The sequence below is a fragment of the Alligator mississippiensis genome, chromosome 5 (genome assembly GCF_030867095.1).
Source record: "Alligator mississippiensis isolate rAllMis1 chromosome 5, rAllMis1, whole genome shotgun sequence".
Taxonomy (NCBI): Eukaryota; Metazoa; Chordata; order Crocodylia; family Alligatoridae; genus Alligator; species Alligator mississippiensis.
In genome coordinates, this window is record NC_081828.1 from 3,354,282 (window position 1) to 3,376,387 (window position 22,106).

At 61.1% G+C, this 22,106-nt stretch overlaps 1 protein-coding gene across 2 annotated transcripts; it reads right to left on the reverse strand.

Moving 5' to 3' along the window:
* Positions 1–810: 810 nt before the first annotated feature.
* POMGNT1 (protein O-linked mannose N-acetylglucosaminyltransferase 1 (beta 1,2-)) lies at positions 811–20,199 on the reverse strand. Of its 2 annotated transcripts, XM_019490050.2 has the most exons (22): positions 20,135–20,199; positions 19,521–19,764; positions 16,539–16,647; positions 16,039–16,220; positions 15,686–15,751; positions 15,375–15,488; positions 13,022–13,139; positions 12,672–12,770; positions 11,498–11,625; positions 11,010–11,080; positions 10,354–10,429; positions 7,692–7,775; positions 7,543–7,584; positions 7,342–7,400; positions 6,778–6,850; positions 6,187–6,315; positions 5,873–5,998; positions 5,626–5,690; positions 5,312–5,356; positions 5,025–5,160; positions 4,566–4,675; positions 811–4,343 (listed from the first exon to the last, which is right to left on the reverse strand). In XM_019490050.2, the coding sequence occupies exons 2-22, from the start codon at positions 19,638–19,640 to the stop codon at positions 4,250–4,252; spliced, it is 2,046 nt and encodes a 681-aa protein (XP_019345595.1). In that variant the 5' UTR covers positions 19,641–19,764; positions 20,135–20,199; the 3' UTR covers positions 811–4,249. The 2 variants fall into 2 exon arrangements, with proteins under 2 accessions (XP_019345595.1, XP_014462479.1); XM_014606993.3 differs by lacking the exon at positions 20,135–20,199 and having other exon boundaries at positions 16,039–16,154; positions 19,521–20,011.
* Between the last annotated feature and the right edge of the window lie 1,907 nt (positions 20,200–22,106).

Genomic DNA, 22,106 nt, shown 5'->3' on the forward strand with positions numbered 1-22,106 from the left:
AGTGTGGAGGAGATCAACCGTCCTCCTGCCGTGATCACAGCTTTCTTCTCCCCCCTCCCCTCTGCTTCATCATTAGGAGCAGGGCCCCGAGGGCGCGTCTCACCCCCCAAGCAAACATCAGGACAAATGCAATGTTGCCAACTCTCATGATTTTTGGCATTGTTCTTAAAGTCTATGCTTCGGGAATGTGAAAAACTTAGCTCTTTCTTTTATATATACACACTCACATATATACACATATATATGCACACACACACACACACACGCATGCATACGTAAGTGGGTCTGCAATATATAAATAAAAGTGGGTCTGCAAGGCAAATGGGCCTGCAAGGACATCCGTCATCCCCTCTGGTCCAGCAAAAAGTCATAAAGCACCCCAAAATATACCCCTCTCTGCCAGCACGACCCAGGAGGAAGCCCAAGGTCACTGCCAGTGGAGGTCAAGCATGCTTTGAAGTGGCTAGGAAATGCACTGCACCCTGTCCCCAATCAGGCCTTGAAGTGGGGGCAAATTCCCTCAAGCCCCCAAGACTGGCAACTGGTTTCATCCCGGACAGGCGAGCAAAACCGGCCAGGCAGAGCTCGAGAGGTTGCTAAATCCCACCTACCCGAGGCATCCTCCCAACATTTGGCACATCCAATGCTTCACAAGAGGACGGAGCCACCTCGGAGCAGATAACGCATTCAAGTGATTCAGCTCCCATCATCTACTGTCCCCAGGGCGGGTCTGTAGCTTGGCAGGAGGCCACAGAGGAGATGCAGAACATGTCCCAGTGCATGTAGAGACAGAGGCCAACCACGCTGGGGTCAACAGGTCTGCAAGATTTATTCTGAAAAAATAACTGGCTTCAGAAAGCAACAGCTTCTCGCACAGCCCGTGCCCCCCGCTCGAGCGCACGCAGGCCCCAGCCCCTACGGCCGGGCAGCCTCTCGGACCGCATCTTTGCTTACAGCACAGCAGCGAGGCCGAAAGAGGAGAGAGGGATGGACAACACTGAAGTGGTACCTGGAGAACAGATCTAGCAGGAGGGGAAGGACATTTCCACCCAGCTGAACTATGGGGTGAAACCTGGTCCCGATGGGGATGACCAGGGCAGCCGTCTTTGGGGTCAACAGATGGACAAGGCCACCAGTCCAGTTCAGCGGGGCACCACGTGCAGCAACGGCTACAGAGACATTCAGTTGCTCGAAGGGGGATCTTGTAAAAGGAAGTTGCATTAGAGGATCCCCCTCGACACCCTGCCCCTGGAAGAGCCAAGGTGTAAGGGCGGGAGAGCAGCCACCACATCCGACTCCCCACGGGTCTAAACCCACGGAGGAGCAGGAGCAGCACCGTGGGGATAACCCCTTATGGGGACTGGGGAAAAAAAGAAAACACAAAAGAAGAACTTTATTTAAGAAGTTTTGCCTGTAAAAGGCAGTGGGGAAAACTGGGTGCAGACACGAGGCAAGGGATGTGCGTGGTGGGCGCTCGCGGTTCAGAAACAAGACGTATAGCTCCATGGTAAACCAGGATCCAGCTGCTTGTGGGTTCGCCCCTCCATTGCAACCACATTACAGGAATGCGTGCAAAGGTTTCTGCATGGCTTATAGACCTGAAGGCAGAGGGGCAGGTGGTGACCTGTTACCTCTTGCACAAAAGCCAAGATCTCTTGGGATTTTACAAACTCAAAACATTTTAAGTGAACAAAAGACTCCTAAACATCCCTACCCCTTCCTTGCTGGACGAAAGGTCCCTTCCAGTGTATCTGGACTGCCAAAAACAGCCTCTCCAGGGGAAACCCCACTTGCATTGCCAAGTGAAGATTGAGGGGGAAGATCTTGATCTCCCCCTCTCCTAAAGGAAAAAAAAGAGCTTTTATGGGTTTTCCCAAAGATCACAGGGGAAAAGGAGGAGGATGAGAACATGAGAAGACCTTGCAGCTTGCTAGCATTGCTACAGGGCTGTTCCTAGCAGCTCTCTCCCTCCTTCCCTCTGGAAGATGTCGTGGTCCTTACGGTGCTGCCACGTGGCATCACACTGGCAGGGACCCGTCGCTAATCCTTTCCCTCCACCCCAAGAACAACACAATGGAGAAGAGCATAAAAAATTAGTACCAGGTCCAGGCCCTCTGCATTTATTTCAGCTCATGGCTTTGGAGGATTCCTAGACCCGGAGCGGGGGTCCAGTTGCTAGCAAAAAGCAATGAGGCTCGACTGCAATTCTGGTGGGGAAGAGGGTTCGATGTGCCCGGCGGGCCACCATCGCCTTGCCAAAGGCCACTTCCCGAGCAAAAGCTCAGAGTAAACAGACGGGACAAGGTGACCCAGAGCCAGGTCCCAGGTAGCGGGAACACGGTGCCCAGGCCAGCAGCAGCTCTCCGGGTGGCTCCCGGTGCACCCTCCTGCTCCCAACCCGCAAATAAATAAATAAGTTAAGGTAGTGTCGGATGCAGGGTGCTGCCTGGGTCTGGGCTCGCAGGCTCAGCATAACCCCCCCACCCCAGCTTCATTTGCAGCAAGGCCCACGGAGCGCCCCTCAAAACGCCGAGAGCACCCGTGACCCAGCCAAGGGACCGTGCCCACGTCCCTGGCCCGTGCAGCAGCAGGGAAGGAGGCTGGGGTCAGGGGTCCCACACCGCAAGCAGCTCACGTGTGCACCCCAGTCCTGGAAGAAGGGGGTCCCACGCATTTAACCCTTGACCTCCCTGCCCAATGCAAAGCTGGACTGCCTCAGCGTGCCAGGGCTGGAATCGGCGCTTCAACCCGGCCACCCAAACGCTACCCCCTTGGGGCTCTGCCGGCCTGACAGGGACCCAGGGCCACCACTATGTCCCCGGGACGAGTTTGCCAGCCCTGGGGCTGGGGCGCAGCCAGGGAGCAGAGATGCTTAGTGGAAGCGCCCGTGGCACAGGGACCCCGCGAGCCCCGCAGCCCGCGGCTGGTTTGCAGGCCGCGGAGATGCAGGTCTTGGATGTAGAAAAGGGGCGTGAGCCCATTAAAGAGGCGGGACCTCCCCCAGCTCCACCCACAAACCCGGGCGAGAGCCACGGCCCACAGCCTCATTGGTGTGCCAGCAGCGCGGGAAACCCTTCCTGAGGAGCTGATTGGCCAAAGGGGAAAATATGCATTGACCACTGCAAGGACAGGGCCAGAAAGCCACGGGCCACGGGCTGCAGGCGGGGGATGGAGAAGGAAGGCATGGTCAGCACCATGCCCGACCCCGCTAAGGCACCGGCAGTGGGGAGGGGACCCCACATCCTCCAGGTCCCTGAATTCCTGCCCTTCGCGTACCAAGCTGCCCCCATCCGGAGGACACGAGACGGCAGCTCCCTCGCACCCAGGGTAGCACAGGGGCTCGAAGCCATCCCACCAGCACGTGCCCCTGCAGAGGCTGCGAGGGATGGGCCCCAGCCCCCAGTGCTTTCCACCCACCGGCCGGGGCGAAGGGGAGGCCGATCTCCACCCTCGCTCGGCAAGGCACTTCATCCTCTTGCTGGCGGGCTGTGCTCTTCCCCTCGAGCATCCTAGCGGGGCAAGCACCGGGGTCCCCGGTTACCCAGGCCGGGCGAAGCCCAGCGCACATGCAACCTTGCAGAGTCACCGACGCCGGCACCCCCCGCTCGAGTCCAGGACCACGCTAGCGTGGGGGGCAAAACCGGGCGGCGAGCCAGGCAGGGCAGGGATCCGTCGGAGGAGACGGAGCAAGCACAAACCCGACGCCACGAGGCTCCTGCCCCCAAAGTCCTTCCACATGCAGGGTGTACCGTGTCCCCTCCTGCCCACTACGGAGGGGGATGTTTCGCGTCTAGGAAGAGCCATCCCGCAGCCCCGCTCGGAGAAGCCGCCGGAGGGGCACGTGCCCGCCGAGAGCCGGCTGCACCAGAGTCAAATAAATAAAACCCAACCCAAAGCAGTCGGTGCTTCACAGGGGGCCAGACCGGCTGTGGGGCGAAGCAGGAGCCAGTGCATGGAGAACGCTCCTGCCTTTCCCCATCCCTGGGGATGCAAGGAAGAGTTAGTATGGAGTCAGTGTTAAAACAGCCAGGGACTTGCACGGCGGGGGTGGTGTAAAATCTCACAGACCCCAAACCGGGGAGGGGGTCCGGCTCCCAGTCCTCCCGCGTCAGGGCATAGCCGATTTCCTCCCCTGTCGTACCACGCCGGGCGGCTGCCATGCCCAGCATCCCATGGCCCCGCTGCCCAGGCCCCGCTCCTCCTCCTCTGCCTGGGCGGTGGCGACGTGGCGACTCCACCGGCGCCAGCCTCACGTCTGCTCGACGGCCATCGCCGGTCCAGCGGCCTCGTCCTTGGCGGGGGGCTCCATGTAGATGGGGGTCACTGCGGGGGGCTTCTTTGCCCTGTGGGGAGTGGGCAGCAGGGCAGAGCTTGGACTCGAGGGTCCTGGATGCAGACCAGGATCAAGACCCCCGCCCACCTTCCACCCCAGCAAGGTCCCATCTTCCCCTCCACACGTCTTTGCACAGCAGGCTCAAGGGGTAAATGCAGCACTAAGGGGTCCCCCTTTCCACTGCCCGTCAGGAGGGGAGCCCCTGCCCCAGCCTGGGCAGAGCCATACTCACGAGTACGGGGAGGCCGGGACGCCCACCACCAGCATGTGGTTCTTCTTGCGGAAGAGCCGCCACAGGCCTTTGTGGTTCCCCCGGACGTCTAGGTCCCAGATGTGGAGGCACTAGGGCAGGGAGACGGAGCATGGGCACCAGCCCACCCATGGGGAGGGCTAGTGCCAGGCCTCGGGTCCAGCCAGTTGCCTCCGTGAGATGCCCTGCTCGCACCCAGGACCTTGGCTGTGCTCCGGTCCTAGCACAGCAGCAAACCAGAGGCCCAGAGTGACGAAGCCCCTTCACTCGGAGGGGAAGGATGTTCCCCTTCCCATGCTCTTGGCAGTCAGGAGGACGAGGGGTGGGGGGGCAGATCCTGACACTACCCCCCCAGACGGGCTTTGCTCTGCCTGTTGTATAAAGCAGCAGGAGAGGTGCCCGTCCCTGTACAGGTTGGGTGGGGAGGGGTCTGCGAGTCACCTTGGCCAGCTGCGTCCAGGTGGTGAAGTCGGCCTCCTGCTCCATCCTGATGTACATGACGTAGGTCTTGCCCTCGGTGTCGGGCAGGAAGGAGTCCTCGCACGGGTTCTTGCTGTGGTCCAGGACCTCGGCCTCGCTGAGGGGAGCACGCCAGGCTGGTGAGATGCAGACCGGGGACACCTTTCCCCCACCCCATGCTGGGCGTTTGATGAATAATGGGCCGCAGCCAACAAGGCAACCCCAGCTGCCCTCCACTGAGGTCCCGCGAGCCCTGGGGATGCCCTCACCTGAGCAGCCGGTGGATTTCGATCTCGTAGGCGTCCTTCTTCAGGCTGCAGGGGAAGGATGCAGAACATGCAGAGACCCGTGAGCAAGGCGAGTGGGACCGAGCCACGAGCCAGAGTGACCCAGGCTGCCTGGCTCAACGGGCAGGGATGCTCACAGCACAGGGGCAGTGTCCAGGGAGGACTGAGGCATGAGATCCCAGCGAGCGTGATGGAGTGGGGAAGGGATCACGTGGAGGATGCAAGTGGCAGGGAGGTGGGTCACTAGGACGGCAATCCCGCGAGCCAGGAGCCCCGGGGCAGTGGCTGGCACTCACCTCTCCACGTTCTTCAGCTGGACGTTGGGGACCGTGTTGAACTTGTGCTTTTTGAAATAGGCCTCCTGGAAACCAAGCCCAGAATGGGGTGGGCAGAGCTGTTACCCGTCACCCAGATGTACCCGATGCTGCCCCCGCCCCAGCAGATCTCTGGGCCCCGGGGCAGCGCGGTGCCGTGAGCTAACACACTCGCGAGTGACGAGCGTGCGGCCCGACTCCGAGCCCCGCTGTGCCCCGGCACACTCACGTGGAAATAGCCGTTCATGTTGAGCCCCACGATGCCGAAGTGGTAGGAGCGCGACACGTCGGGGATGATGCACTCCCGCCCCTTGCGCTGCTCGGGCATCCGCATCCACATGTCCCAGTCCCAGAGCTGCGGAGGAGAGGGCAGGGAGGGTGCCTGGCTAGCAGGCCAGCACAGCTGGGAGACCCTCCCCAGGGGCAGAGCGGACCGGAGGCTGGATGTGGCCCCTGCCCCCCCAGCTCTGTGCGTGACACTGGGGAGCCGCCCAGCACCGGACCCCTTCTCCCAACCTCCCCAGGACCCCGGCAGGCACTCGCCTTCTCCGGGGTGGGCCACTTGGGCTCTAGCTCATCCTTGTAGAGGCTCTTCTGCAGCACCCAGCCCAGCCCGGGCATGGTCTCCACGCGGTACAGCAGCGAGGGGTCCTCGGCCGTGTGCTCGTAACCCTGCGGAGCCAGAGGCCGGTGCTGGGTGAGCCCCTCTTGGGAGCAGGGGGGCTCCGTGCAGCCCCTTGCCCCGGACGGGGGAGGCTGGCATATCCCCCACACCATGTCCAGGCCCTCCCTTCTCCAAGGGCTCAGTGCATGCCAAAGCTGGGTGGGGGCTGGGAGGCACAGGTCTGGGTCTGCAGGAGTTTGAGACCCCTCTAAGGTTGCCTTAAAGCCCGTGAGGGGCCAAGGGGGATCTGGCACCTCCTGGACATCAGGAGGATGCAGCCCAGCGGTGCCCTGCAGACCCGTCTCCCAGTGCCCGGCCGGCGGATGGGCCCCGTGAGCAAGGCAGTGATTCAGGGGCTCCCGGCTGCCCCCCGGGGTGGGGAGATGCCGTTGCTGTACGAGCAGCCGACAGGGAAGGGGTGCAGTGGCCAGCGCGTAGGGAGAGCATGCCCATTGTCCAGCCAGGCCCACCTGGTCGTTCCAGGCCGAGATGCAGTACAGGCTGTCGTCTTCCTCCAGCAGGTGGATCGACTGGCTCAGGAAACTGGGGAAGAATTACAAGTCCAGGTGGTCGCTGACCGAGACACAACTGGGACGGGTCCTCTCCCACCCCCAGGCAGCAGCCAGCCCCCAAATACTCCCGAGTCACGGGTAGAAGAGTAGCAGAGGGGCATCTCTTGGGCCACAAGATGCTCAGAGCCCCGCGGAAAGTCCCCCAGAAGAGCCCACGGCCCAGCCATCAGGCACAGGGCATGGGAAACTGGGAGTGAAAGGCAGGCTAGCCCGGCTGCTGTCTGCAGAGCTCAGTCTGTTTACACCCAAGCAGGATGTGGCCCACACCCCTTCCTTTCATCGCTCCCAGCCACCTGGGTCAATCCCCCATGCTAATCCAGTCCTTATACTGAGGCAGCCAGGGTCGGCATGCAGCCCATTTCATAGCCCCAAGCCCTGCTAAGTCAGCTGCAGAGCTGGGCGAGGAGCCCAGGAGTCCTGCAGGTAGGTGCAGCAGGGCGTACCCAAGGGGCCTGGCCTCACCTGAAGAAGTCGATGGAGATGTCCAGGTCTTCCTCCAGCACCACGGCAAACCTGGCATCCTGGGGCGGAGTGGGGAAGAAGGACAGATGTGAGGGGGATGGAGCAGCCCCTTCCCCATGACGCAGGCTGCTGCCAGAGGCAGCTCGATGGATGCCCGCGGCCCCGGGGGAGCGGTGCAGGGGACGGGGCAGCTGCACTCACCGGGTGCAGGTTGAAGGTGGCGGTCAGGCTGGCCTTGTAGTGCTGCGGGATTGGGGAGGGGGGACAGATAGTTGTGAGCATCCCTGCACATTGCTGCCCCCGCCCTGCCGTGAGCTGCCCCAAGGGAGAAGGGGGAGCGGGTCCCTCACCTGGGAGACTCGGGCATTCTTGATGCTAATGGGAGTGTGCTGGATCCCTTTCAGGCCAAACAGCTCCACCACGTCCATCGGCTCCTGCAAGGGGAAAACACGAGACCCGCTCTTTGCAAGGGAGCTGGAGCCCACCTACCCCTCCTTCTGCCATGCACCGTACTGTACGTGGTGACCTGGGGCCATCAGCTTCTGCCCCGAAGCACGTGCACTGGCTCTTGCACCACCCTCTCCCCAGCGCAGGGGGGATGAGGAGGCACGAGAGACGTCCTTACTAACTGGTGTGGGAGGGTGAAGGCAGAGGCCACAACTGTATTGGTATCAGAGGACAGGGGGAGAGCCCAGCGGTGCTCAAGCTTTCAGCTCTGTGGACCAGATGAGGGGCGCGGGGCTGGTTTGCAGGCTGGATTGTGCCCCATGTACAAGGATCGGGGCCAGTACTGCCTCCACCTGGTCCTATGCACCTAGATAGGGCCCTACGGCCTTGCCTGCTAGAAGCTGGCCCATGTCACCCCCGCAAGCCCTGACATCACCTACCAGCAAGCTCAAGTCCCTAGATGGCACAACCCCTATTAACCAGGCCCCTTGTTCTCCCCGATTCCCTGCCCCCTGGTCCAAGCCTGTCTCTCAGCCCCAAGCCCTTCGCCTTTCTTGGATGCCACGTGCAGAAAAAGCCAGGATCCGAAATCTCTCCAACACAGGCCAGGCACGCATGCGGCCCGTTTCCAAGTGATGCTGGTCCAGCTGCTATGGCAACGGGATGCAGCTCTCCTTCCCTTGGGGAGCATTAGTCACTGCAGCAACAGGGGTTTTTAACCCCTTCTGGGTCTCGCGCGCATTCAACTCCCTGCTACTCTCGAAGCCAGAGGCTTTGCAGAGCAGAGAGAGGTACTACACCCCCAGGGGATGGAAATACAGGCTCTGATGGAGGAGACTCACTCCTGGCAGCTGTGCTAAGCCCGTTATACTGATGTCCGTGTGTGTTACACGGACCCAGGCCCCCTGTGGCAGCTTGCTCCTTCCTCAGACAAGCAGCGACAGGGGGGATTGAGGACCCCAGAGGTCCCCCCAGCTCCATGTTCCTATCAATGCTTTCATCGGGAGATGCCATCTGAAGACCAGGTGCTAAAGGGTGGTAACACTGCCCCCCACCATGCTCGGTTCCCAGGGCAGGGCTCTGCCGGGTGTCCTGGCTCAGACGCTGCCCCAAACAACACTAGAGAAAGACCAGCTCGGACACTCAGGGCAGGATCAGGAGAAGAGCCTGGTCACAGCCAGTCCAAGCCCCTGCCCTGTCCAAACCATCCTATACAAGTCCTAGGACATAATCCTACAACTACGCAGTCAACCCTGTTGCACCATTGCAAGGCTCATTGCCCGCAGACAGCTACAGCCTCTGAACCTGCCACGGGTAAAGCAGGGGGACGAGGGCTGGCAGCGCCCTGCTGCTGCCGGGGGTGTTCAAATGCACTCGAGACCCCAAGCAGAGGCCGTACCCTTGCTACAGAGGAAGGCAAATGCCCCCAGTCCAGACCAGTCTGACCAGGGGGAAAAATCCCTTCCTGCCCCCAGTGCAGCATCGGTCTGAGCCTGAGCAGAAGGGCAAGACTCTGGGGTTGGTCCTAGCAGGAGCGCTGGCACAGTCCCCATGCCCAGCCTTGAGGAAGGTGAAAATGCCCCTGATGCCTGTAGAGACACAAGGGGAACAAACTCCTTCCTGGCCGCACATGGCAACCAGTGCACAGCATCAGCCTGGTAAAAAGCAGAGCACCATCCAGTCGGCTCTGCAGCCTGAGGCACCTACCCCAGGGGAATCTCCCAAGCCAAGCCTGCAGGAGCAATATTTGCTGGGATACCTATGCATCAATGCAGCAATGCCCGCAGTGGAAAGCACGGTCCGAGTGTGTTATATTGCTGCAGCTGCACAAGGGCATTGCACAGGGATCATGCCTTGGCCCACCCTGCCCTTTCCCTGGGGTTGGTGCCAGGACAAACCTAACTGAAGGCACCAGGAAAACGTCCAGCCCTGACCCCGTAACAAATGCCAGCGAGGCAGGCGGGACCCGGGCTCCTTGAACGCACACAAAAGCAGTCCAGAGTCCAGGCCTGCGAGTCCTGTCACCTCTGCAGCCAGGCCGTGCCCCATTTGCTGTACAAACATGCTGTGTTTGCAGTGGCTGCGGGTCTCCATCAGACAGGTCCCGCGGCCTGAGGGGCTGGGTGGGGGTGAAGCAGACCCACGAGGGGCTTTTAAGGCTGGCATAGACGGGGCATCGCACCCAGGCTTGAGAGGGAGAAGGGCTAAACTCCACCTTGATGCCAGGTGATGACAGGAGGCCCCAAATCAACAGCACAGGGGGTGACAGGACCCCGTGCCCATCACAGCAGCCTCCGACCGCCCCGCTGCAGCGAAGTCCTTCGGGACATCCCTGACATCTCCCAGCCCAGCGGTGGGAGTGGATGGACCCCTCCATGCAGACGGCCTGAAACTGGGGAACCCCCCTGCCATCCTTTAAACAGCCTTTCCCCCCACCCGGCTGCAACACAGGGGCATTGCCACGTGCCAATGAGCCCAGTGGGGCATCAGCCCCTGCAAGCCGGCTGGCAGGAGAGGGGGAGAGCGTCAAAGGGGACGAGGATCGCGGCAGAGAGGAGCTCCTACCTCGTAATACCCGTCAATGAAGACCGTGATCATCTGGGGATTCACCCCTTGAGCCGAGAGCAGGGACCGCAGCATCCTGCGGACAGGAGAGAGACGGGAGGGGCTGAAACCAGCTGGGAGCTGATGCAAGGGAGGGTCCCACGGCAAGGGTGGGAGGGATGCTTGCATTTCACGGGGCAGAAGTGTCCCCCTAAGACTCCCATTGCTTTCAACCTGAGTCCTTCAGGGATGGCTGGAGAGCCTCCAAGCCGGGGCAGCACCCACCAGGGCAGGGGTGGCCACGACCCGGGTGGGAACGCAGGAGGGAAGCACGAGATGGCTCTCACCCGAGGGCAGGACTCTGGAGGCCTGCATCCCCATCCGAGGGGGTCCTCACAGACCCAGCCAGGGAGTCCCTGGCACTAACCCTGGGGTCCCTCTGGGGTCTGTTTTCAGGAGGTTGACGGCAAGCCTCCCACCCTTTGGATGGAGACCATCAGGCAACATCCAGCCAGCAGCGTCCAACAGGCCCTCGAGCAGATCCTGAAGAACCGCGGCAGCGATGTGGAAGGGGCACGACAGCGGTGGGCTGCGGGGTCTGCTCTGTCGAGGACCGCTCTCCCTGCTTGCATGGCAGCACCCATCGCAGGGATGTACCGAGTCCCGTCTGCGCTCACCTGTACAGGTAGTTGGGTCTGTTCCCCGCAATGACGGCGACAGGCACGTTATAGACTTTGTTGTCCTTGAGCTGCAAGACAAAAGGGCCGGGGGTCAGGGCTCCGGGGAGCACCCTGGGGTGACGTGCATCATCTTGGGTGAGAGCAGCAGGCCGACGAGGGGCGAAGACAAGGAGGGCAGTGCTGGCCAGGGCAGTTATGCCATCCCTGAGGAACAGGGCTTTCCCTTGCAACCCAGCCCAAGACGGAGGATAACCCTGCTAGTGAGATCCTGGCCACCCTCGCACCACGGACACCTCCAGCAGCTCCTCTACCCCAAGCTGGCTGCAATCTTGTGACCAAAGCAGGGGTGAACAGGGATGGGAGATGGCTTGAGAAAACCCAGGTGTTGCAGGTGGCTGTGGGGCGATGAACTGGGCCAGGTTTTTCCTTCAAGACTGAGCCTGGGGCCGTGCTCGAGCCAGGAGAGGGAAGGCCGGTGCACTCACGGGGTCGGGGTTGAACTCGATGGGCGTGGGGTCCTTGCAGCTGCACACGCTGCCGTAGCCCTCCACCTTGCTGCAGAATCTCCTCCGGCGCCGGTTCAGCTCCGTGTCGGGCCAGTGGCACTCAGCCTCTGCAGGCAGCCAAGAGGGGAGACGTGAGACTCGCCACATCCCCGCTGTCTCGGGCACCTCTCCCCCTGGCCCTGCCCATCTGCCCCCCCTGCCTGCAGCTCCAGGCACGGCTGGACGACTGCCCTGGGCGAGGGGCAAGCTGCAGGGAACAAGATGCTGCCCTGGCCGGTCAGATCGCCCACCCAGGCTGGCACCTGGGTTCAAATCCTCCCACCATGGACACAGAAGCTCCCAGCTGGCTGCTCTGCAACAGCCTAAGGTTCAAGGAGGGGGCTCAGGGAGGCTTTTCCTGTCTCCCATTATGTTTCCAAGCTGCTCCTGGCATTCCCACGTGAGCGGGCACAGGAAGCTGGCTTCCTGACAAGATGGTCTAGCAAGACCCTCTAGCCAGGATCCTGTGGGGTTGGTCCCAGCAGAAGCATGGGCACAGCCCAGTCCCAGTCCCCATCCCTGACTGCAGCCAGCACCCAACACCTCTGAGGACGGCTTAAAACCCCCTACACATGGAGCAGGAAAGGGGGCAGGGGGCAACCAGCAAAGCCCAGAAGCCTGGGAAACCCCATAGCACAGCACAGGCTACGCCTAGAGCACCCCTGTCCGGTGGTAATAGCTACAGACAAGGCCACACTTGAGTGCCTGCGTCCTCATTGCTGCTACACTACCCTGAGTGCATCATTTGGGTGCCTATAGCCGTATCCCACAGCCCCACAATCCCTGGGCTGCTGGACTCCTTCCCCAGAGAGGACAGGGCTTGTTCAGGCAGGTGCATGGGTTTAGAGATGGAAAAGCTTTGCCAGACTCCACACCCAGACAGGTTAACCCCGTGTCCTCACTGGGTTAGCATCCCCAGGAGAGGCGGCACCCGTGTTTCGTAGCACGGGGGTGCCAGCCCGGGCCAAAAGCACCAATACCCTCCGGGGAGAGGGTCGTGGGTGGCACGAGGGGGTTGGAGCAATAGTCTGCATCAACTACTTAGCAAACCCGTACCCAGGCAGGACACAGGCACCCCCAGAGCCACAGGGAACATCCCCCCCACGTCACCCACCTTCCACGGAGGTCAGCTGCACTTCGGTCTTCAGCAGGACGGGGTCGCCCCAGGTGGAAAGCGCCGGGGACTTGGAGTGCTTCTCGCCATACACCTCGCCTGAGGGGCGGACACATGGTCAGGGTCCAGGTGCCCGGCAGGGCCCATCCCCCTGGCACCAGGCCATCAGGTAAGGCTGGCCAGCTCCCACCGGCTCAACAGAGCCGTCAACCCCCCGGGGTGTCCCATCCCTCCCCTACACAGTGACATGTCCAGAGGATGGGGGCTGGATGATCCCTTCCTCCCTGGGAGGGGAAGGCCCGTGTTTCCAGGGGCTGGGGATGCAGAGCCGTCCATCGCTGCCCTCTCACCTCCCTTCTTCCCCACAAACGTCCACATGTCCCTCCAGCCGAGGGACGCGGCCACCTGGCTGCCCAGGCTCTTCAGGAGGCTCTTGGCCGTGTCCTTGAGGTGGAAGGAGCCTTCGTCCTGCAAGCAAACACCGGCACTCAACAGGCAGCGCCTACCCGGGGGCAAGATCCAGCCCCCGACTAAGATGGGGGACGCTGGGGCCATCCCGACCCCCCGGCCCAGAGCAAAGCCTTCTCCTCTCACGCCCAGACGTGATTTTTGGCACGCACGACAGGACTGTTGACACACGGCCGCGTGGGCCTTAGCTTCTTCAAGTCACAACCATTGCAGAAAAAACTCAGCCCCTACTTCACAGCCTCTGGGACGGGAGAAATAGGAAGCTCATGGAGGGGATAGAAAAACCTCAATTCTTTTCTATTCTAAAACTCTCCTTCAGCCAAGGAGAGCTCAACCGCATCGACCTGCTGTTGCAAACCAGGACAGCCCAGCTCCTGGGTCAGAAACGGTGTAAGGGACTTGTTCTGAGCACAGTTGTTGGCAGCTAGGCTGGTAGGAAAGTCCCTGATGCTCACACCCACCCTGGACTGGGATATTATTCACCCCATCCGTGTGCTATAAGGCCTGGAGGGTGTCAGCGTTACGTGGTTCTCCCCAACCAGGGTGTAGTTGCCCCAAGTGACTGGAAAGGGCCCCACAGGTGACAACTAGTCCAACCACAGTGACATCTGTCCAAACCAGCCCAGACAAATTCATCATCTAAACGCTTTGTAAAACTACTATCACCCCTGACACAGCACCAGACATCACCCCCACACCTGCCCCAGTGCAAGTGGGGGGGGATCATGATGGCCAACGTCCTACCGCTGTAAAAGGTTGCTCCAGAGATCTCAGGTAGAGGCCGTGCCCCTGCTACAAAAGAAAGCAACCCCCCCAGTCCATACCAGTCTGATTGTGGGGTAAAATTCCTTCCTGACCCCAAATCTGACATCAGTCTGACCCTAAGCAAAGGGGCACCACCCTGTAGCCAGGACCCTGCAGGGTTGGTCCCAGCAGGAGAATTAGCCTGCGCTGCAGCACCCAGCGCCTCTGGGGGAGGCTTAAACCCCCCTGACACATGGAGCAGCAAGGAGGGGAGGGGGCAACCAGCAAAGCCTAGAAGCCTGGGAAACCCCCACAGCAGAGCCCAGGTCATCCCCAATCAGTGGCTGTCCATCCTCTCCTTGAGCCCCTCTAGTGGCAGAGGGTCCACAGCTTCCCTAGGCCTCTATTCCACGGCCTGCCTGCTTTATCTTGGAGGTTGACAGACGATGAAGGCACATGGAGAATGGGCTGAAATGGCAATGCACAAAGAGGGCAGAGAAAAAGAAGTGTCCGGTTGTGCACACCTGTGTGTTAGCTTGTGGCTGGAGGGCTCGAACAATAATGCACGTTGAAAGATGTACCTTTGCAGGAGAGCTTCGGAGCTGTGACCCCTGGTATGCATCTCCTCTGCCAGCTGGACCAGCTGGCCTGCCCAAAGGCCCTTTGCTCTCTATTTAATGTCTTTTACTCACGGGTAGTGGATATCATTCCATCCATGCTACGGTTATGCTTATACTAAGCTGCTATTTTAAATGCGTTTCCATTTTATAAAAAAAGAAGCAATAAGGGTGTGTGTATGTGTATTGTGAGCGTGTGATTAATAGTTGGATAATTGCAGCAGGTATTAGACAAAAAAAATACTGGGAGTAAACAGAGACAGCTGTAAGAATCCAGTGCAGGTGGCGATCCGAGAAAGTGGAGATGATACGAATAAGAACCGAAAACCAGACTGGAATGCAAAAAAAATAACACGCAACCAGTAACAGAGTCCAAAAGATGAGCACATGCGAACAACTGAGTGGTGATGGGTAAAGAAGTCTCTGGGCATCGGTCGAAGCCTGCCCCGTGGAAGATAAAAGGGCAGTGAAGGCCGAGCCCGGACGGACGCCTTAACCAGCAACACCAGCCTACCCGCACGGTGAGAGAACTGAAGCCGGCGCCCCTCTTCACTGACCATCGCCCTGAAGAAGCACCGCAGTGCCGCGGATAGGTGACTTAGTGCGAATGGAGGGTATGGTGTGAATGAGCAAGAGTGGTTTTTATATAAGCTGCTAACTTTGCTTCAGTTGTCTGTATACTGTGCAATAAACCGTGGTTTGCTGAACTCATGAATTGGTCATTTATCCAACATCTGTACAGCGCCTAGCACGCTGGGATCCGGGTCTGAGCCCACAGCCCCCAGCATGGTGGAAATACAGACAGCTACGACAACACGGGTGGAAAGGAAGGGGGCCAGCTGCTTCGGGAATGCGTCAGGGCAGCGTCCCTTACCTTAATGGTGAAGATCAGGACACGGCCCCGGGCCACCATGTTGAGGAAGAGGACCATGGCTTCGTCCTCGTGTGGCGAGTAGGTGTCGAAGACCCTCTTGGCCATGACATGACCCTGTGGGGTGGACACAGCCGAGCCGGCATCACACACGGACACTGCACCAAACCCCCGAGCGCCACGTCCGGACCTCGAGGCCTCCTGAAGCCAATGCAGCAACTCCTCGCTGAGCCCCAGTGCCTGACGAGCTGCCCCTTGCCTTCTACCCTCAGGGAGGGGCTAGCCAGGCAGCCCCGTGCCACGTAGCCCCTTACCGTGGCCTGGTTCAGCACGATGACGTGGATCCCGCGCCCCTGCTCCCGCGCCTCGTCCTCCAGGACCTGCAAGAGGGGAGAGCACGAGTGCACGGACAACTTAACTCCCCGCCTCCAGCTCATGGCCACGGGACCCCGGAGCACCATGACCATGATTGCAGGGGAGTGGGGACGGTGCGGTGCAGCCTGCCGGCACCCTACAAACCCCCTCCCGCTCCTGGCTGGATTTAATCCCCATCGGGCACGTGGCTTCGCTGCTTCAAGGGACCCCAGGCGCTGGGTCCAAGGCCTGGGGGCTGACTGTCTGCCCTCTGCTTTTCCCGCCCGCTGCTCCCCAGGCGCTGACCACTCACCGTCGTCCCATCCACAGCCACGTAGACCTTGGACCGGCTGGAGTAGACCTCGATGTCCAGGACCTTCCGGCTGCTGGCAGGCCGCCGCGGCGTCTCCAGGTGCTGCATGCCTTCGTCTGCAAGACAGGTGCCCTGAGCCTCAGCCGGTCTCGCCCCGCAGAGCGGCCCCTCAGGGATCTCAGCTAAATATTTTTCCAAGAAAAGCATCTGTTTCCTGCAGGAAAGTGCTAGCTTTTATAGCAAAACGCAGGCCCAAGAGGCTAAGCTGTGCCTGGACCCAGACACTGCCTAGGGGCTAATGGGAGTCCCAGCTCCATCCCCAATCACATCTCCCACCGTGCACCAGGGCTGGAGACCCCCCCGTGGTACAACTGCCTCCCCACCCCTCAACTCAAGGCCATGGGGCATCACGAGAAGACTACTTGGGCCTAGGGTCACCGGTCGATAGGAGAAGATGAAGATGGGGGCCCCAAAGACTGCCGAGGGACCCCTCCGCTCACCATAGTCCTGGGCCGACTCCTCCTCTTCCTCGCTGGCAGCTCTCCGGGTGTCCAAGATCAGCTTGATGTTCACAATCACGGTCACCAGCAGGAAGAGGACGGCTCCGGTCTGCACGGCAAGGGGCTTGTGTCAGCGCTATCCCTGCCCGGGATGGCTTGGAAGCAGGCATCGCCCGGGGAAAGCTGAGCGTGCATGTGAGAGGCCCGCAGCTTTCCCTAGGAACCGCCTCCCACGGCCACAGGATCCCTGAAATACCCCGATGCTTCATTTCCGCACGTACAGCATGCGCCTTCCCCAGGAGCAAAAAAATCCAAAACGACTGCTGGAAATTGAAGGGTGCTTACACATGAGGAAATATGGTAAGAGCAGCTTAAGGCCAATCCATATGGAGCAAAACGACTAGCAAGCTCAGCTCCCTCCCAGCTGCTGCTACTCGGTCACGTAGTACAAGAAAAGGCCTTTTCTTGGTCTTTCTGCCGTTCTAAGACAAGGGCACGTGGTACGCGGAGAATACGGCACGCGGCCGCGCACCCAAACCGCACCTGCTACAAGGCTGGGGGGGCGGGGAGGGTGAATTTAAAATGAGCCTCCAATAAGTAGATTCTAGACATGGAAAATGAGAGCAACGATTGTAAGTTTTCCATGCCTACAATCCTATTATTAGGGGGGTCATCTTACATTCAAAGTAGTCTTGGATGTGGGTAAAGATGGTAGCAAGATGGCCAGCTTGCCCATCCTACCAGCACGCTTGCCATCAGGCGGTCAAACTGATGCACGGATCAGACCATCTCCTCCTTGCCCCTTGCCTTCCTCAGCCACCTCTGGGACAAAAACGGGGGCTACCTCCATCCGTCGCTTCCTAGATGCAGCATGGGCCCACGTCTAAAGCATAGATATCTTTACACGGGCAGGAGAGCAGCGCTCTGGGAGAAGCCTGTACTCTCTTCCCCCGCACGGCTCAGAGCCGGCTTCCTTCCAGGGCACCTGCCCATTCCCGCCCCCGCGGGGCTCAGGCCCTGGCCACGGCAGCTGGCGGGACGGCTTTGACCTTGCTGGGAGCTGCCTGGATTAGCAGCCGCGCAGCACGAGACGGAGGGGCTCAGCAACGCGTGGCTCCTCGCCGTGCGAAGGGAGCCACGGCATCTCTGAGCTGCCAGCTGTACCCGGTCCTGGGCGATGCGGGGTGCAGCGGTGGAGGGCTGACGTGGCCGCACTAAGGGCACTTGAAGCTTGGTGGTAATCAGGGACATGCTGCCCCTGCTAGCTTCTCCCTCCCCGACTGCTGCTGGCCCGACACAGCCCAAAGCCCGGGTTGTGGGAACAGCCAGTGGCTGCGGGGCCCGGTGCCCACGGGGCAGCTACGCCGTCCCCCACGCGCTGCGCATTGTGCCGCTATTCTTAGCCTCCCGCCCTGCAGCCGGTGGACTAGCCAGGGCTTATCGACAAATCTCCCACAGCGGGGCTGGGCCGGGGGGGGGGGGCGTTGACAGCTGGCATCCAGCTTTCCCTGACTTCTTACGTCCTTCCCTCCCTGAGGCCGGATCTGGATCAGGGCTGGTGCCACAGTACAAAACTGGGAATGCCAGGGTTTAAATCATAGTTCAGGGGGGAGTTTCCACCCTTTGCAAATCCCCCCTCCTTGCAGTGCAGACCCTTCCCTTGCAGCCTCCAGCACCGAAGGTCTGATGCAGCGGCTGTGCTCCTCTCACCCATGCTCAATAGCAACCGATGCCCCTTTCCGTGTCCAGTCCCTTTGTGAAGCCCCCTCTCTAGCCGGTGTCAAGCCAAGGGTGCTTGTGGCGGCAGCTTCTGCCTGCCACGAAGGGATCGGACATGTTCACGAGGGACGGGAAGGCGCTGGGCAGCGGAGGGAGCTGGGGCTCCAGCTGCCCATCTCCTGGAGCATACATGTGGGGTGGGGAGGTCGGAAGATCATGGCATTGCCCCACAGCTAGCAGAGGGGCAGGGGGTTAAATGACTTGACCAGGGCTACGCAGTGCACCCAAGTCAGAGAAGCTGGATAAACTCTCAGCTTCCAGCATGTCTGGTGGCAATGAGCCCCATCCTTTACTGCTGTGCTGGGGGGAAAAAGAGCGGCCTGGCATTATTGCTAAGCATCCTACCTACCAAGGACCCCTAGTTCTCACCTGGTGAGACAGTCAGTCCGTAACAAATCACCGTTCAGTATTTTGTAAACCTTTCTCCTGTCCCCCCGCAAGTGTCTCTTTTCTAAATGACCAAGCCTACACCTGGCATGAGACGAGCTGCGTAACTGGGCTGCCATCCCCTGCCAGGGGCAATGCCCCGTGCCCCCCACCCTGCCCCTGTGCGAGCAGCAAAGGCCATCGTCAAAATGCTCAGGGGCCTTGGCACTACCGGGAATGCCTGACGCCAGCTGAGGGTCTGGCCTCCTGCTTTTTAAGTTGAAGGGTGTGTGTGTGTGTGTGTGTCGGGGTGATCAGTGGGAAAGGCGGGTGACTGAAGACCTGCAAAGCTCCCCACTGGTGCAGTGTACCCCGAGACTCGGTCTTCTGGGCTCTTCTCTGCAAAATGGGCAGCCCGGCCCTCTGCGGCTTTGCCAGGAACTGCAGCGTCCTAGAGCTGCGAGGGACCTGCAGGGGCCATGTCCAGTCCAGGATCAGCCCCATCCAAACCACCGTCTCAGCTCTCAGTCAAACGACTGTCACCCCCGACACAGCACCAGGGCCTCCCCGCTGCAGGAGGACTCAGGCCAGAGAGGCGGAGAGCAGGGGCCTCTAGACATGCAGGCCCGGGGGCATCGATGGGTGTGCATGGCAGGGCCTGGCGGAAGAGCTGGGGGCGTTGAAATTCCCCTTTGCTCCCTGCAGAGATCTGAGCACGCTTGTGCCTGGATCTCAGCACGGGGACAGGCCCCGAGCTCCCGCGAACGCCAGGCTTGCTGCCAACGGCGCGTAGGAGCCAGGTCCCCGGCTCCCCTCCAACGTGCCCGCAGGCCTCACCTGGCACAGCCGCCGCACCACGCGCTGGTTCATCAGCTTGTACTTCCACGCCAGGTACCAGCTCCGCTTCTTCCGCGGGGCGAAGGGCTTGGCGGCGGGGTTGGCCTTCCACTCCTCCATGGTCCCGCGGCCGGCCGGGGAGGGGGGCAGGCGTCAGGATCTGCCGGGCTGCGCTCCCATCCCTCCCGGGGTCCCTGCCAGGACGGGCTGAGCTGGGGGCCGAGGAGCGGGGGGCTGGCCTGCTCTGCAAGGGAAGGGCACAGATGCTCAGCGGGCCCCCCAGGCGCATGCACATAGCAGGGAACAAGCACCGGGACCACCTTGGAGAGCGGGGCTCAAGGGGCTGGGAATGGCCCGCAGATCGCTTCGCCTGCACGCCAAGGCTCGCGGCCTCCAGCAGCCCCCGGAGCCGGGCAGGGGGTCAGAGAGGATGCGGGGGGATGCTCCCGCCTCTCCCAAGCCCTGCAGGCTGCATGGGGAGACCCCCAAACCCTCCCCCCTTGCCCCCCTCCTTGCACTGATCTGCAGCCCCCGAAGCAGGGAGGCTGGTGCAGCGCCGTGCACGCACGGGGAGGCTGCGGGCGGGGGTCGAGCCGCCCCCGGGGAGGACTCACCGCGGCCGGAGCTGCCGCAGCCCGGGGAGGCGGCGCGGGCCCGGGCGCTTCCGGAGCGGGCGCCGCCGCCTCTTAAAAGGGCAACAGGCGGGCCCGCCTGCGTGTGTCCTGAGCCCCGCACTGCCGCGGGGACTCCCCTCGCCCCGGCTACCGCAGCAGCAGGGGGTTAAGGGACTTGACCGCGGCTACGCGGCGCGCCTGAGTCAGAGGAGCTGAACCCCACCTGGGAGCCAGCGCTCTCCGCCCCCCTTGCCCTCTACCCAGACGAATGCAGGCAGGATTTCTTCCCCGGTTGCATAGGGGCGCAAGGAGAGGAAGTGACAGGGTCAAGGGCACGCAGGGAGTCTGTAGCAGAGGTGGAGGCCGGACCTGAGTCTGGCTCTTAGTGCTGAGGAAACAGGGCTGGAAGTGCCTTCCCGGGTGCCCTGATAGGTCCCAAATCCTCCCACATGGCTGGTGGGTGCATACCGGGGACCCGCTTCGCAGCCGGGCACAGGGGAGATGGGGCCGGTGCCAGTGCAATGATGCGGCCGTGCTCAGAGCATCCCAGCTGCAGAGGGGGCAAAGCCCCACGGCCCATGCCAGTCTGACTGGGGTGGGGTGGGGTGGGGTAGGGGGGGTGGGATTGCTTCCTGCCTCCATGTGCGACATGCTTGTGACCCCGAGCAGAGGATCCAGACCCCCTCTGGAGTATGGGTGGCCAGGCAGGACCCCCCAGATGCCACCAGCTGTTCTGGAAGGTCTTGGCCTGAAGCCTGAGGTTAGCAAACCCCTCCCCAGGGCGTAGCGATGCCTGTGTTTTGCTATGGGGGTGTCCCAGGCTTTGCTGGGCGCCCCCTCCTTGCTGCTCCATGTGTTGGGGGGGGGAGGGTTTAAGCCGTCCCCAGAGGCGCTGGGTGCTGCTGCAGTCAGGGCTGGGCATGGCACGGGGCTGTGCCAATGCTCCTGATGGCACCAAACAGGAGGGTCCTGGCTGGAGGCTCTTGCTCCTCTGCTCAGGGTCAGACTGATGCCAGATTTGGGGTCCGGGAGGCATCTTCCCACCTGGTCAGATACAGTCCAGGGGGGTTTGCCTTCCTCTGTAGCAGGGGCACAGCTTCCACGTGGGCTCTTTTGACTGTCTATTAACCTTTTAGAGAAGCGGGATGTTGGCCGCCGTGGTCCCCCTGCTTGCCCTGCGGCAGGTTTGGGTGTGAGGTCTGGTGCTGTGTGGTGGTTTTGCTAGGAGGTTGTATGATGCGTGTGTCTGGGCTGGTTTGCACAGGGCTGATCCTGCCTCAGGGGTTGGACTGGATGTGACCTCGGCACCCTGCGGCTCTAGGATTTCTATGGGATCAGCTGGGACCCACCCGTATGCAATGGCTGGAAGGATCCCTTTTTCAGCTCACTGGATCCTCAGACCTCTCTGGAGGTATAGAAATGCTCCAGCCAGGCCCTGGGAGAGTCCTGCCCTTGGAGAAGAGGTCTTCGTGCTGCCAGGGGTCGGGGTATTGCCTGCACAGAGGGGCCTCCCTGGGAAGGCGGAGGCAGGCGGGGTGGCCTCAGCCTCCCTGCCTGTCCACTTCGGGGGCAAAGCTGTGCTTCCCACGCCTGGAGCTCGCAGCCAGTCCCAGGAGAGGCTGGACAGGAGCAGAGACTCTTCCTCTGCAGGGGCTGGGGCCTGGGCTTTGCATCCCATGCAAACCAGTTCCTTCAGGAAGGATCAGGACAGGTTGGAAAGAGTCCAGTGCAGACGGACCTGGGGGACGAGAGCGAGGAGGAGCAGCTGGGAGAACTGGGGGACTGAGCCTGCAGAAGAGAAGACTGAGGTGGGATTTGATAACAGTCTTGAAATCCCTGAAGGGCGATGGCAGGGAGGATGGAGATGGGCTTTTCTCTGTGGCTGTTGCGGCAGGACTGGGAGCAACAGTCTCAAGCTGCAGGAGGGGAACTGAGGCTGGAGATGAGGAGGAACTGTCTGGTGCTGAGGGGG

Excerpts from the sequence above, each read along its gene's own strand:
- POMGNT1 (XM_019490050.2), bottom strand. The coding sequence starts at position 19,640 with ATGGAGGAGTGGAAGGCCAACCCCGCCGCCAAGCCCTTCGCCCCGCGG. Across the intron at positions 13,140-15,374 it reads TCCTGATCTTCACCATTAAG|GACGAAGGCTCCTTCCACCT; the intron begins GTAAGGGACGCT and ends GTTTGCTTGCAG. Across the intron at positions 10,430-11,009 it reads AGACCCAACTACCTGTACAG|GATGCTGCGGTCCCTGCTCT; the intron begins GTGAGCGCAGAC and ends TCCTGTCCGCAG.